Source organism: Euleptes europaea, chromosome 1 (assembly GCF_029931775.1).
Source record: "Euleptes europaea isolate rEulEur1 chromosome 1, rEulEur1.hap1, whole genome shotgun sequence".
Taxonomy (NCBI): Eukaryota; Metazoa; Chordata; class Lepidosauria; order Squamata; family Sphaerodactylidae; genus Euleptes; species Euleptes europaea.
The window spans coordinates 17,973,228-17,989,293 of record NC_079312.1 but is presented as its reverse complement, the minus strand read 5'-3'; the positions used below and the strand labels follow the sequence as shown (position 1 = coordinate 17,989,293).

At 46.8% G+C, this 16,066-nt stretch overlaps 2 protein-coding genes across 2 annotated transcripts in view; one reads left to right on the top strand and one right to left on the bottom strand.

Moving 5' to 3' along the window:
* The window catches only part of LOC130472779 (zinc finger protein 585A-like), a 97,779-nt gene that overhangs the window by 62,120 nt on the left and 19,593 nt on the right, over positions 1-16,066 (bottom strand). Inside the window, exon 5 of the mRNA XM_056844204.1 lies at positions 14,753-15,992. Within this exon, the coding sequence (XP_056700182.1) occupies positions 14,753-15,992 (1,240 nt within the window). The remainder of the gene's footprint in view (positions 1-14,752; positions 15,993-16,066) is intronic.
* LOC130491557 (zinc finger and SCAN domain-containing protein 2-like) lies at positions 355-6,849 on the top strand. The gene is made up of 3 exons (XM_056865321.1): positions 355-1,053; positions 3,173-3,299; positions 5,563-6,849. Exons 1-3 carry the CDS (start codon positions 355-357, stop codon positions 6,846-6,848), a joined length of 2,112 nt encoding a protein of 703 aa, XP_056721299.1. The 3' UTR covers position 6,849.

Sequence of the window (16,066 nt, the reverse complement as noted above, 5' to 3'; positions counted from 1 at the left end):
CAGATGGCAACTGAGGGTTGTCCTTAGGCCTTCCATTTCCTGAGGAAGCTGGTGGCCTCTTTGCTGGCAGCAAGGGTGGCAAGTGAGGGCTGGCCTCAGGCTCTTCTTTGCCAAGGCATTTGTCCCCTCTGCGCCAGCAGCAAAGATGCTGTCTCCAGTCTTCTCTCTACTGAGGAAGTTGATGTCTTCTTTGCTGGCAGCAAGGGTGGCAAGTGAGGGCTGATCCCAGGCCGTCTCTCTGTCAAAGTATTCGGTGTCCTCTCTCATCAGAGGGCGTGGCTGTTTTTGTTCAAACGTGCTTCACTTTGCCCTGATTAATACTGAATTTTGTTTCTTGCAGGCCAGGACTAAAACATGGAGGAACATGGCCCAGCCGCAAGACCCTTTCGAAAGGAGCGACTAGAAGCAGGAGGGGAAACTTCTCATGCTACCCAAGTTGGAACCATCGGGGAGTTTCTGTCTTGGGCAAATCAACACCAGATTAAGCAGGAGCCAGAAGAGGGGCCGGAGTACCGCTGGGTGTGGCAGAATTTTGTGAAGGCGGCGCAGGCCCCTCGCTCAAGGCGGAAAAAAACGCCTCAGCCTCAGTCAGGGAAAGGGCTGAGGGAACTTCCGGCCTCCTTCAAGGCAGCCGACACCAGCCAGGGGCTCAGGAAACAGGGCATGACCCAAACCCTGCCATGTCTCGGTGGGAAAGCTTGTGATCAGCTCATTTCCTCCGTAAAAGTGAAGGAAGAGACGGTGGATGAGGAGGAGCCCATCAGCTTGGAGACGGAGCGCCAGCGGTTCCGGCGGTTCTGCTACCAGGAGGCCGAGGGCCCTCGAGAGGTCTTCATCCAGCTCCAGCAACTTTGTTATCAGTGGCTGAAGCCGGAGAAGCACACCAAGGAGCAGATCCTGGAGCTGCTGGTGCTGGAGCAGTTCCTCATTATCCTGCCCCCGGAAATGCAGAGCTGGGTCAAGGAGTGCATGCCGGAGAGCTGTGCCCATGCGGTGGCCCTGGCAGAGGACTTCTTGCAGCGGCCACAGGAGGCGGAAGGCCTGGAAGACAAGGTAAGCGTGTCTCACTCTCACCCCCACCCCCGGGAATTGCAGAGATAGCGAGACTGACTGCAAAATTCAGTGGCACCTTTAAGACTAAAAGGAGTGGATTTATTCCAGCGTACGTTCGTGTGAGTCAGTGCTCACTTCATCAGAGGCATTGGAGTGTGCACCAGTGTCAAATATAATTACAGTTACAAAGATGTTACAATCAAGAGAGGGAGATGTTACAAAGAGAGCCCAATTGTGTGGCCCTATCTTTGATGGTCACTCATGAGGTAAGCGGGTTGTGGTGAATTCTTCTGTCTCAGTTCATTGAGTACGATATCCATTTGAAGAGAAGAAGAGAGAGAAGAGTTGGTTTTTTACATGCCGACTTTCTCTACCACTTAAGGAAGAATCAAACCGGCTTATAAATCACCTTCCCTCCCCCTCCCCACAACAGATACCCTGTGAGGTTGGTGGGGCTGACAGAGCTGTGACTAGCCCAAGGTCACCCAGCTGGCTTTGTGTGTAGGAGTGGAGAAACAAATCCAGTTCACCAGATTAGCCTCCACTGCTCATGTGGAGGAGTGGGGAATCAAACCCGGTTCTCCAGATCAGAGTCCACTGCTCCAAACCACTACACCACGCTGGCACTCTTTGCTTGCATTTGGATTGAAAAAACGATCCTTGTTTGCAACTGTGGCTGAGGGCTGTTGAGTTTCCACTTCTTATGGCTAAATGCAGGGCCTGCTGTGATGAAAATTCTAGATGGGTAGATGTGTGAGTCCGTTGCAGCAAAATAAAAAAAGAGGAGTCAAGTGGCAGCTTAGAGACTAACAACATTCAGGAAGGGGCCTTAGCTCAGTGGTTGAGCATCTGCTTTGCATGCAGATAAGTCCTAGGTTCAATCCCTGGCATCTCCACTTAAAAGGACCGATGGTCTGATTCAATAGAAGGCAACTCCATGTGTTCATTTACGTCAGCATAAGCTTTTGAGAGTCATAGCTGAGATGCATGAAGTGTAAATGTATACTCTGTTCATCTCAGTAATGTAAAGCCAAGTGACAGAGTATGTAGAGGAAGCCCCCAGTTCAATCCCTGGCATCCCCACTTAATAAGGATCTCGTACAACAGCAGTGGGGATGTGGAATGGAGGAGGAGCTGTAGTTCAGTGCTGGAGCATGTGCTTGGCATGCAGAAGGTCCCAGGTTCAATCCCAGGCATGTCCAGTTAAAGGGACTAGGCAAGTAGGTGATGTGAAAGACCTCTGCCTGAGACCCTGGAGAGCCGCTGCCGGTCTGAGTAGGCAATACTGACTTCGATGGACCTTGATGGTCTGATTCAGTATAAGACAGCTTCAAGTGTTCATGCGTTCAGTGATATAGTATAGCCCGATCTCGTCAGAACTCGGAAGCTAAGCAGGGTCAGTACTTGGATGGGAGACCACCAAGGAAGGCCATGGCCAACCACCTGGGCTTCTCACTTGCCTTGAAAGCCCCTTGTTGGGGTCGCCATGAGTCAGCTGTGAGTTCATGGCACTAGACACACACATAGCAGAGGTAGAAAAGAGCCAATGCCAGTGGGTACACAAGACTTAAGTTCAACAGACCAGTGTTCTGACTTGGTATAAACCATGTTCACCAGCAGGCTAGCACTGTTTTGGAAGGGGCTGTGGCTCAGTGGTAAGACACCTGCTTGGCATGCAGAAGGTCTCAGGTTCAATCCCTGGCATCTCCAGTTAACAGGTCCAGGCAGTAGGTGATGTGAAAGACCTCAACCTGGGACGCTGGAGAGCTGCTGCAAGTCAGAGTAGATAATACTGACCTTGATGGACTGATGGTCTGATTCAGTATAAGGCAGCTTCATGTGTTCATTCAGTCAGAAGGTCCCAGTTCAATCTCCGGTGCTGGCATGGGAAGTCCCTCAGACATCACTGAGGGCTGGATGGACTCAGGTCACTTTCCAATGTTCTGATGACAAGGATGGCCACCATCTGCAATGGATGGCCGCCACCACTCGCCCTCCATGGCCATCCATTGCCATTATTTCCAATTGCATCATCACTGATTTTAATAGTCCAGTATCTGTGAATAAACACTTCAACTTTCCCTTTATCTCTCAAATCACATCCTCATCTCTGTTCCAGATGTCATGGCCTTTGGAAGACTTGGCTGTTAGTTCCCCAAAGTCGAAGCAAGATCCATCAGAGACGGTGAAAGTGCAGCTGTCTGCAGAGGCCGAGGAAGAGAGTGGCGGAGACACCAACTTTCTGGGTAAGGGAGCCTGGGATTTTGGAAGGTTTCTTTGGTGAGATTTTGGAACTGTATTTTGTGAGAAAGATGCTTTTCATTAAAGTTGCTCTGGAGAGCCAGTGTGGTGTAGTGGTTAAGAGCGGTGGTTTGGAGCGGTGGACTCTGATCTAGAGAACCGGTTTTGATTCCCCAATCCTCCACATGAGCGGTGGACGCTAATCTGGTCCTACACATGAAGCCAGCTGGTTTCCCCACTCCTACACATGAAGCCAGCTGGGTGACCTTGGGCTAGTCACAGCTCTCTCCGTGCTCTCTCAGCCTCACCTACCTCACAGGGTGTCTGTTGTGGGAAGGGGAAGGGAAGGCGATTGTAAGCCGGTTTAATTCTTCCTTAAGTGGTAGAGAAAGTCGGCATATAAAAACCAACTCTTCTTCTTACTGAGCTGATCAGTTACAGTGCAGTCCTAAGCATTGTCTATTCAGTAAAGTTTACACCTAGGTAAGTGTTCTTAGGATCACTGTTAGAGCAGTGATTCTTAAACTCTGAAAGCGGGAGGCATTTATTTTTATTTACTTCAAACATTTATTAGCCTCCTTTCTTCCTTATGGAGCTCAAGGCAGCTTACAATATAAATAAAATATATCTAAATACGTAAAACCAAAATTTGAAATCTCAGTTTAAGACTGCTTTAATAAAATGCAGTCCAAAATAAAACTGTCTTCAGCTGCCCCCTAAAGATTGAAAGTGGAGGCTGTGCGTACCTCCCTTGGGAGGTTTTCCATAATTGTGGGGCTGCCACTGAAAAGGCCCTCTCTTTTTGTACCCACCAAACAAGCTTCTCTGATTGATGGGACAGTCAAGAGGGCATCTCCCTATGATCTTCATTCCTGGGCAGGGACCTATGGGAAAAGATGGTCCTTTAGAGACTCTTGTTCCAAGCCATGTAGGGCTTCTAAATTTGCATTTGGGGATCCACTTGTGAAGTAACATCATGCCACTTCCCCCCTCTTTAACATAAAATGCATGAATCTTACATCAGTTAATAATGAACAAGATTTTTGTTTAATTGTTAATACTTATAGAGCATTACTGAGCAAGAATGTATTTCATGGCCATTTCACACTTTATGCAGAAACAAATCCCTATTTTTTGTTAAGCCTCCGACATCCTTCTCAGGCAGATCACCCTGTTTCAGGCTCCTTCCTCTTAGCCTTGTGACTCACCTGCAGAGGAGTCACGGTCCACTTTTAGTTCCTTCCCCCGTTTTTGAGAACAACTGGGTAAGAGTAATTAAACTTTAAAAAATTGATCAGCTAAGGAAGTGCTTCTGATTAATTGGGCAGCTGATTTTAAAAAAATTATTATTTTAATACAAGTATTTATAAAAAAACACATGAACATATGAAGCTGCCTTATACTGAATCAGACCATGGGTCCATCAGTGTCAGTACTGTCTATTCAGACTGGCAGCAGCTATCCAGGCAGAGATCTTTCACATTACCTACCTGGTCCTTTTAGCTGGAGATGCCGAGGACTGAACCTGGGACCTTCTGCAAGCCAAGGAGATGCTCTACCAGTGAACCACAGTCCCTCTTCAAAACAATTTCATATCTGATGAAGGGTGCTTTCATTCTTGAAAGCTTGTAGCCTGAAAATCTTGTTCTCTATGGTGCTACTGGACTCTAATCTAGCTGTTCCACAAAACAAGTGTGTCTTTCCTCCCTTTAGAACAATGATGCAAAGATCTGAATGATTAAAAAATTAACTGGTAAAGAGCCAGTAATTAAAAAAATAAGGGCTTTGCTGGATTGGACCAAGAGTCCCTCTAGCCCAGCATCCTGTGTCCCACAGTTGCCTACCAGATGCCCCATCCATAAGGAAGGCAAGAAAGAAGAAGGCCTCTGCTGCTGCAACTCCTTCCCCATAGTTAATGTTTAGAAATATACTGTGTTTGGACATGGAGGTTCCACTTAGCCCTCAAGGCTAACATCTGTTAACAGGAATAATGAATTTATACAATCCATTTTCACAGTTCTTTAAGCTCATTATGACTTCATTGGGTATTTCTGAATTCTAATATAGGAGAGGGAGAAAAAATGGCTGTATCCATTTTCTGCCCATCTTGTACAGTTTTATAAACTTCTGTCACATCCCTCCATGTTGACTTTTATTTAAACTTTAAAACCCCTAAAAGCCTTAGGAAAGAATGCCATAATCTTGGCATCACCACTGAGAAGGCCCTGTCTCTTGTGTTCCTCAATGATTCTTCGTTTCTTTCAGCAGGCAACGGCCAAGTGTACGAAAACAAGGAGGAGAGCTTCCCTTTCGAAAGACACCCACAAGTAGGCGTCAGTGGACTGTCCTTGGCAAGATTCAATGGGAATTTTTTCCAGGTCTGTGAGCTGGAAGAGATGCCTGGAAGTCAGCAGAGGCAACAGAACTGCCAGGAAAACCAGACAGCCAAGCAAGCTTTCCTTAGCGGTGAAAGTGACCGAGCCTTACCAGGGGGTACCTTTCAGGAGGGGAGCCGAAAAGCAAAGAGGAAACGGGCCGGCCCCAATTGGGAAGCAGTGTTACGACGGAGCTTTGACTTTCCAAGGAATCAGAAAATGCCAAAGTTGTATACATGCACGTATTGTGGAAAAATCTCTAACAACAGTGCGCACATGATAATACATGAGAGGACACATACCGGTGAGAAACCATATAAATGTTCAGAGTGTGGGAAGTGCTTCAGTACAAACTGTAACCTCATGAAGCACACGAGAGTCCACACAGGCGAGAAGCCATATAAATGCTTGGACTGTGGGAGGAGTTTCAGTGACAAAGCCTCCCTTATCGTACACGAAAGAACCCATACGGGAGAGAAACCTTATGAGTGCCCAGAGTGCGGGAAAAGCTTCACCTCAAGCTCCAACCTCATAACACACAAACGGGTCCACACGGGTGAGAAACCTTACAAATGCAATGAGTGCGGGCAAAGCTTTGTGCACAGGCCACAGCTTGTCATACATATCCGGACGCACACGGGGGAGAAGCCGTATGAATGCCTAGAGTGTGGCAAAAGCTTCAATCAGAAAGCCGATCTCATTATCCATGTGAGGACCCATACGGGAGAAAAGCCGTACGAATGTGCCGAGTGTGGAAAGAGCTTCATTTCTAGCTCGTACCTTAGGAAACATGAACGGCTGCACACGGGGAAGAAAACTCAAGCCGGGGAAGAAACCCACACATGTACATACTGCCGGAAAAGCTTCATCAGCCGATCCAAACTTCTCATCCACGAGCGAACGCACACAGGAGAGAAGCCGTTTGAGTGTGGCGAGTGCAGGAAAAGCTTCAGCACGAGTTCAAACCTTGTCAATCACAAAAGGGTACACACGGGAGAGAAACCCTACCAGTGTTTAGATTGTGGGCAGAAGTTCAGTACTAACTCGAACCTCGTCAATCATAGGAGGGTGCACACAGGAGAGAAACCATACGAATGCTCAGATTGTGGGCAGAGCTTTGGTCATAAAGCATCTCTTAGGAGGCACAAGAGAATCCACTCAAGAGAGACAGCCACTTGAGTGCTTGGACTCTGGAGAAGGCATTGATTCCAACACTCAGCATAATTTAGTGGTGAGCTGTTTCAGAAAAAGGATGATGAGCTTACAGCCTTAAATTCAGGGCTGCCTGACACTGCTCCAAATGCCTCTTTTATAGAAGACCAAAATGCAGACTGGTATTGGGACAGAGATCGTTATAAGTTAGAAACAAAGCACGGTCAGCTTTATTCACAGGACTTCATTCGGCGAACAGAAGTGAAGCCATTTCTTACAAGCACATGTATCCCACAATGTCACAAAACTGAGCATTGTTTTTTCCAAGTTAGACGGCAGTTTGCTTCATGGGTCATGAAATGTTTATTTGATCTGTAGGCTGTAAGATGTATAAATGACATCTGCTTGCGAGAGTTCTTGCAGATCCAGCTGCTCCAGAGTCCTGAACTGAGGATTCCTAGTGAGTAGCTGGTTCTCCCTGACTTGACACAGCTGACCTGTTATGTTGAGCGAAGGGGTCATGTTGGCAACAGGTCACCGATCCATATGTGATGGGGTGGCTTCCATCTTGCAGGAATGGCTGGGTTTTTTCCCCGGTAGAATCTTGTGGCCTGTTAATGTATGTTAAATGTACAAAGGGAAGACTTCATGTTCAGGATCTCTTAACAATTAAGGCAGAATAAATCTAGGGACTGCATCACCAAAATCATTTACCTGACAGTATAGCGCCCTTCTTTAAATCTCTACACTACCTGCTGTCAGATCCAGAATGAGTTCCTCGTACTTGCCTCCAAAGCCCTCCATGGTCTTATTCCACCCCACTCCCCCTTACCTCTCATACCCTGATAAACCCCTCCCCATGATATTTCCCTCTCTGGCTGCGCCACCTTCAGCCGCCCAAACCTCAGCTGCTCCCTGAAATGACTTCCCTTTCCACACACATCCCGCTGCACATTATGCTTGGAACCAACTCCCAATACACCCATGTGAGATTTATGTCTGTCTGTCTCTGTCCTTCCCTTCAAATCCCTCTACAAAACCCACTTTTCCCATGAAGACTTTGACACAACTCCAAATCTTCACTCTCAGCTGAACCCAAGCCTGCGTAACCAAGGAAACACAGGCCCTTCTCATTTACCCTCTCCTCAATCTATAGACTACTACAACCCCTCCTGTGCCAAGTTTTCGGGTGTAAGCACCTTAGGGCAGGGACCAGTTGTTCCTCTACAGGAGGGGTCCCCAACTTTTTGAGCCTCTGGCCACCTTTGGAATTCTGACACAGGGTGGTGGGAACAACCAGAAGGTGGGGCCAGCCACAAAACAGCTACTGCAGGTGGCAGAGCTGCACACGCAGTGGAAGCCCAAGTGCAGGGGAGAAGAAGGGTACTTTAAAAATGATGAGGACAGAGGAGTGAGAGAAAATGAAACTGCTGCCGCTGAAACACCATTATTTTAATCTGCGCTGCCAATCAGATCTTCAATGGCCAGTCAGAAGCCCTGCTGGACATCAGCCCCACCTGGCCCCACTCACTTTCTAAAAACACTTGGTGGGTGCCAAGGAAGGTGCCTATGGGCACCACATTGGGGACCCTTTCTCTACATAGCACCATATGCATTGGTAGTCCTGTCTAAATAGTAATAATAACAAATGATGATTGATAAGTGATCCTGAGTATGTATTTTTTAACAACATATGAAAACCCTGGCTGGATTAAGCCAAGATCTATCTAACCCAGAATTAACACTCAACAATACTACACGGTCCACTGGAAACTACCAACAAGTCATCCACCTGTGGATTATGGTACACTTTCTGCCTACCCTTCTTATAAAATCGTAAAGTACAACAGAGTAAGGCATGATCTCCACATGCAGCCAAATTTGGTGGTAGACTCCTGAGATGTTGGTAGGGGCTCTACCCTGTCAGGATGCAGGAGGATGCTTTTTTCAAGTACCCTTATGTAGAAAAAAAATCCCCACTGGTGAAAAATTAGCACTTCAGGGAAAAAGCCCAGATTATTCCCTGCAGTGCTAGTTTTCCTTTGGTGGGGTCTTGTTTTTAAATAGGAGAGGATTGAAAAAATGTGATCTCCCCCACCTGCTGTCCAAATGGTACAGTCCATTCTTCCTCCACCTCAATTCCATCCCATCTTGCATGTGTAAATGAGGTCCAAATTTAGGGTGTCACAAGCCTTTCCTGTTTGTTGCCCTTTAGCAATGAGTTCTTGATTTTTTTTTTAATGCTCTGTTTTGTCAGAGAATAAGAAATTGGGACCTAGAGATTGAAACTTCTTTGTATCCTGTTTACTTTGGTTTAGAGTCGGAAGGATGGTTTATAGGCGTATATGCCCATCTGATGCAATCCTCTTCCCACAGCAGAATACCGTGTACTTGAATTAAGGCCCCAATTTATGCAGTTTTTCATGCAAGGGGTTCCCTGAAATCTCCAGTTTATAAAACCCCAAAGGTAGGGGAAACCTTTCTCTGCCTAAGACTCAGCAGAGCTGCTACCAATTCAGGAAAACTAGACTAGTTTAGCTGAATCAAACTGTCTGACTCAGTGTGAATCGGCTTCACATGTTATTGCCTTGGGAATAGGTGTTGATAGAGCCCCTGCTTTAGATGCAGAAGATTCAGTCCTTAGCAACGCCAGCTGAAAGATCTTAAGTAGCAGCCAGTTTTGGGATCTCCCTGTCTTTTATCGATCACGTTCTGAGCTCTGATAGAGAGCCAGTGTAGTGGTTAGAGTGCCAGGCTAGGATCAGGAAGACTCACAATCAAATCCCCACTCTGCCATCAAACTCACTAGGTGACCTTGGGCCAGTCACTCTCAGCTTAGTCTACCTCACAAGACTGTTGTGAGAATAAACTGGAGAATGCCTGCTGCATTTCTTCTGCGGCGCTCCTGGTTCTCCCCGCCTCCATTTTATCCTCACAATAATTCTGTCGGTTAGGTTAGGCTGAGAAAGATTGGCCCACGGTCACACAGCGAGCTTCTATGACAGAGTGGGGATTTGACCCCTTGCCTCTCCTTCCCTAATTTGATAGTCTAACCACCAGGTCACATTGACTGTTGGGAAAGACCCTTCTTCTCCTTGGAGGGTGCAGAGTAGACAGTACAGAATAAGAGGGACCAAAGGGTTTTGCTTGATAGAAGGCAGACTCTTCCTATGGAGCCCTGGGAAAGACCATCCTCCGCCTTAGGCCCTGGAGTTTCACTGCCAGCCAGCGTAGGCAATTCTGGTATATACAAGCCAATGAGTTGACTGCACTTCAGGCAGCCTCATCTGTTTCTCCCTCAAGAAAAGGATGGAAATAGCACACGTTGGGCCTCCATATTTATGTGCATCTGCCTGGAGTGTCTGTGTTACACTGAACACCTGCTGGTGAACATGTGAACCCAACCAACCTTGGATCTGAAGGTTGGCATCGATAGGCCGAAGTTATCAGACCACATTCTAAAGATAAAGACAGTCTCGGCATTCCCTGCTCCTGCCGTGTGGGACTTCCCTTGCCTAGGTCGAGGGAATAAGTCTAGCAGTAGAGAACTTGCCTGTAGGCAAGTGAGGTCGTGGTCCATGATGGATTTGACGTAGTACACCCACCCTATTGACATAGTAATGCCCTCGGTAATGTTAATTTTAGTTTTGTCTTTCGTTACCTGAGTTTGATGGTTCATTGGCTGTATTTTACTTTAAGGCAGTGGAATAAACTTTGTTGCGTTTGTAAGCCCTTTGGCCTGTGTCACTGAGCGGCAACAAGCAATGGGAGAAAAACAGCTCAAAGTGTGGTGGGAAATGGAAAAAAAAAATTAAAAAAAATTGAGCTGCAGATCTTCCAAGAGATGGACGACTATCCCTTGTTGTTGGGTCAAGATGGAAAAAACATACCAAAGGGGATAAATTAGTCTCTATCTTATCTCTCTCTCTTTTATTTTTTGGTGTCAAATCACAACTGACTTATGGTGATCCCTGGTGGGGTTTTCAAGGGAAGAGACGTTCAGAGGTGACTTGCCATTGCCTGCCTCCGTCACAACTCTGGTATTCCTTGGAGGTCTCCCATCTAAATACTTGGCAAGGTCAACCCTGCTTAGCTTCTGAGATCTGATGAGATCAGGCTAGTCTGGACTCTCCAGGTAAGGGCGATTGGTCTCTTGGGGGTGGAATATTAAAATATGGTTTGTCACAGTTTCTCCCACCTTCCCTCTAAAGGAGCTCAGGGATGCTGCAAATGGTCTTCCCTCCCCCATGTTATCGTCACAACAACCCTGAAGAAGAAGAGTTGGTTTTTATATGCTGACTTTCTGTACCATTTAAGGGAGAATCAAACCTGCTTGCAATCACCTTCCCTTCCCCACAACAGACACCCTGTGAGGTAGGTGGTGTTGAGAGAGTTCTAAGAGAGCTGTGACTAGCCCAAGGTCACCCAGCTGGCTTCATGTGGAGGAGTGGGGAAACCAACCTGGTTCACCAGATTAGCGTCTGCTGCTCATGCGGGGAGTGGGGAATCAAACCCGGTTCTCCAGATCAGAGTCCACCGCTCCAAACCACCGCTCTTAACCACTACACCACACTGGCTCTCCTCACCCTGTGAGGTAGGTTAGAGTAGGAGGAAGTAGCTAGCCCAAGGCCACCTAATGAGTAAATTAATCCAGGGTTGGGGAGTAAAACATTCCTCTCCCTACTTGCCATCCTTTGGCATACTGGGCTTTGCATTAGTGAAGCCTCCAGGTGGTTATTGCCCACAACTACCCCTCAAGAGTTGGGCCTCACAGCCAGCAGGAGGAACTATCTAGATAAGGTGTCCCCAATATGGTGCTCATGGGCACCATGATACCCACTGACATCTTACCCGGCGCCCATCAAGTGTGTTCAGAAAGTGAGTGAGGCCAGGTGGGGCTGTTGCCCAGCGTGGCTTCTGATTGGCCACTGAAGATACAGGGAAAGGCATGACTGAAGATGACGACCTTCCTGTTTGTTTCTGTCATTTGGTATTCACAGGTACAGTGCTTCTGCATCTGGAGGTTCCATTTGGCACTTTTGGCGGGGTTGCCAACTTTGAGTTGGAAGTTCCTGGGGATTTGGCTGAGTGGAATCCGGGGAGGGTGAGGTTTGGGGAGGGGAGGGACCTCAGCGGGGATGTGTTGCTGCAAGTCCACCCTCCAAAGCAGCCATTTTTCTCTAGAGGAATTGACCTCTGTTGTAAATCTGGGATATCTCCAGGTTCCACCTGGAGGTCAACGCCCCTAACTCAGGGCCATTGAGACACTTATCTACCATGATTTTTTAAAATAAAAGGCTTCTAAACCAATGGACATGTAAGCCGTCAGTGCCCCCTGATGGCCGTCTCTCACACATACACATGAAGCTGCCTTATACTGAATCAGACCCTTGGTCTATCAAGGCCAGTGAATCTACTCCTGTGATACTCTGTGGCTCGGGAGCCACGTTGCTTTCTGACATGCCGCCTGTGGGGCTTCTGCGCATTGTTCTCCAAGGTGTCACCTGCCCCATGTTCCAGGAAAGTGGGCAAGGCCGTTGCCTTGTAGGGTTTGTAGCTGCCAGCTTGAAATGCTGGAACGACTGGAGGACAGGTAAGTCGAAAGCCTCCCTGAGCTGCCAGCCCTGGTCCAGGAATTGAAGGGCCCGTCCTCTCCAGTATCCTCTACCCTTCTCCACAGCTCTCGTCTTGGCACTCAAGGTGGCCATCAGGAGGAGCACAATCTGGCCGCAGTGAAGAGAAAGCAAAAACCACAGTCAAAAGAACAGGTTGGCCACAGTGCGGAGTGAGGGGTGCCGTTATTCCCTTTTCTCCACAGCCAGCTTCCTCTCCTCTGGGCACCCTGGCAATCTCTCTCTCTCTCTCACCTGCACTGCTGTGCCTCATGCTGAGGAGGGAGCTTAGAGGGAAGCCCTTCCCCTCACTCCAGATGTGCAAGGGCTGGGTAAGGTTCAACAAGGGTGGGGAGAGAGGCACTCTGGTAACTAAAAAATCTTACAGTTACCTGTTAACTTTTATATCTATTTTATGTGTACGTTTGGCAGGATGGTGCATGGGGAATGCAGTAGTCCTGTGGCTTTTCTGGCTGATGATGATAATTGATGATAACAACGAAGGGAGCTTCGACTCTCAAATGCTCATACTCCAAAAATTTTGTTGGCCTCTACGGTGCTACTGGACCTGAATCTAAGTACAAATGTGGCTCTCTGCAAGCCATGGAGCAAATAACACTAGTCTACTCTGACTGGCAGCAACTCTCCAGGGTCTCAGGCAGAGTGCTTTCACACCACCTCCTCTTTAACAGGAGATGCTGGGAATTGAACCTGGGGCCCTCTGATTGCCAAGCAGTTTCTCTACCACCAATCTATGCCCCACCCCTTTTTGAGCACAGGTGTGTGGAGAGTGGCTCCTTTGGAGAGGAGCCATCACCCCAACCAAGTTACCGGGTGAGCACTCCCTTGAAACGAATTCACTGACCAGCTCTGCTTTGCAAGTAGCGTAGCTCTTTAGTCGCTTTGAGTTTATTTTCCTTTTTTAATTGCCTGTGATGGTGTGAGAATTCACTTTTCTTTTGCTCTCTTTGAAACCAATTAACTTTGTTATATTATTTAAGCAAAGGTGTGAAGCTAGTCTGTGCGTGGCTCTTCCCTGCCCAGAAACGAACCCCCAGGCTGGAGTAGTAAAGCCTGAGTATTGGGAAATTACAGGCCCAAAATGAAATTGGTCTAGGTCTCTCCCTCTTGCTTGTCGTGTTGAGGGGAGACTAGAACTATACACTCCTACCCTTCATGTCAGAAATAACTGTTCTAAGTGAGCCAGCGTGGTGTAGTGGTTAAGAGCAGTGGTTTGGAGTGGGCTAGTCTGGGCTATTAGGGCTGCTGCATGTCACCCTTACCCTTCTGGAATTTGTCTATGTGATGAGTGACATTTTGAAAGCTAGAACATGAGAGTTTTTAAAAAGTCTGAACATATAATCAACAGCCAGTGTGCATACGCATAAACTAAAATGTAAATTGTTTCTTGTAGGTTATCCGGGTTGTGTGACCGTGGTCTTGGTATTTTCTTTCCTGACGTTTCGCCAGCAGCTGTGGCAGGCATCTTCAGAGGAGTAACACTGAAGGACAGTGTCTCTCAGTGTCAAGTGTGTAGGAAGAGTAATATATAGTCAGAAAGGGGTTGGATTTGAGCTGAATCATTGTCCTGTAAGTATCAAGATAATGTGCTAATGAGAATGTGGTATGTTAAGAAAGAAAATACCAAGACCACGGTCACACAGCCCGGATAACCTACAAGAACCAATGAACTCTGACCGTGAAAGCCTTAGACAATATTTTAAAATGTAAATGTTTTATCAATTTACACACTTAAATTTCTAACCCACCAGCACATATTTTTTTTAAAAAAATTATTATTAGATTTTTATCCCGCCCCTCCCTGGCTACAAGTTGGGCTCGACTTGTAATGGTGGTTTAAAACAAACATCTGAGAAATGGGTCTATTAAAAAAAAAAATTAAACACAAGAAAATTTCAACCTTTCTCCAATCAATTTTAGCACCAACACACTCATCAATAACATTGAGAAAATATTTCAAATCACACAATATTTTGTTAAAAACAGACTCTTAACTTTTTATACATCAGCAAAGCAAAAAGAGTTCATTCCTGGTTTTTTTTTTTTTTTAATTATTATTAATTTTGGAGAGGTCCAGAATTGGTCAAGCAACTGCTAAATCAATTCCATGTAAATGTTTACAAGGTTTTTACGATGTGGCATTTCCAGGCTGTGGCCTCTGGGTCCATATGTGGACTTTCTATTCATGAGAACAAAGGGATAAGAGGGCTTTTCCTCATACGTTTATACGGCTTCTCTCGCGTGTGCACTCTTTCATGTTTTCTGCAGTCCGAGCTAGATATGAAGGTTTTCCCACACTGGAAGCATTCATAGGGTTTCTCTCCTGTGTGGGTTCTCATGTGTTTGGTAAGGGAGGACCTGTGACTCAAGCTTTTGCCACACTCGGAGCATTTATATGGCTTCTCTCCGGTATGAGTTCTCTGATGCGTAATAAGGTTGGATTTCAAGTTGAAGCTTTGCCCACAGTCGGAGCACTTATACGGTTTCTCCCCTGTGTGAGTTCTCACGTGTTTCGTAAGGGAGGACTTGTCACTAAAGCTTTTCCGACAAATGGAACATTCATATGGTTTCTCACCTGTGTGGATCCTCCGGTGCGTTATGAGGTTTGATTTCCAATTAAAACTCTGCCCACAGTCTGAGCACATGTATGGTTTCTCTCCCGTGTGTAACCTTTTGTGGTTGATGAACTGATAGCTGGTGCTGAAGCTTTTTCCGCACTCGGAGCATTCATATGGCTTCTGGCCTGTGTGCCTTCTCTTGTGTATGACGAGGTCTCCTTTCTGGTTAAAGCTCTTCCCACAGTCGGAGCATTTGTGTGGCTTTTCCCCTGTGTGGGTCCTCCGGTGCGTCAGGAGATGAGACGTCTGACTAAAGCTTTGCCCGCAGTCTAAACACTTGTACGGCTTTTCTCCGGTATGGATCCTCCGGTGTTTATCGAGGATTTTCCTTTGACTGAAACTTTGTCCGCACTCTGTGCAGGTGTACGGCTTCTCCCCCGTGTGGATCCTCACATGAGAAACCAGGTTACCTTTCTGGCAGAAGCCCTGCCCACATTCCAAGCACTGATACGGCTTCTCTCCAGTGTGTATTCTTTTATGTTTTGTGAGGTAAGAGGTAGTGTTGAAACTCTTCCCGCACTCGAAGCATTTGTACGGTTTCTCTCCGGTATGAGTTCTCTCGTGTACAATAAGGTCTGCTCTCCTGTTGGCTATTTTCCCACAGTATGTGCACGTGTATAGATTACCCCCTTTTTGCATGTTCTGATTCTGAGGAAGGTCCCGGCATTGATAAAAGGTCCTTCCATACTCTGAGCCCATCCGTTTTCCCTCAGGCCTCAAGATTCCCTTTTGGAAATTGCTTTTGTGTACATTGTGTAAAAAGGGGTGCACTTCTATCGCCCACGGATCATTTTCCTGGCAATGTTCGGCCCCCTGTTGATTCCCAGGCATCTCTTCCAAAGACATTCTGCTTGTATCAGCTTGCTTTTGTCTTTCTGGTGGGAAGGACTCCTCTTCACTCTCCCACCCTTGGTTACCATCTGTTGGAAAAAAGAGGTAATCCATGAAATAATCTATGCCCTGTACAGGCAAGCTCTGCAAAGGGAATAAAGCA

Bases quoted from the DNA above. Each gene is read 5' to 3' on its own strand.
- LOC130491557 (XM_056865321.1), top strand. From the start codon at position 355: ATGGAGGAACATGGCCCAGCCGCAAGACCCTTTCGAAAGGAGCGACTA. The intron at 1,054-3,172 runs GTAAGCGTGTCT...TCTCTGTTCCAG, and splicing joins CGGAAGGCCTGGAAGACAAG to ATGTCATGGCCTTTGGAAGA. The intron at 3,300-5,562 runs GTAAGGGAGCCT...TTCTTTCAGCAG, and splicing joins CGGAGACACCAACTTTCTGG to GCAACGGCCAAGTGTACGAA.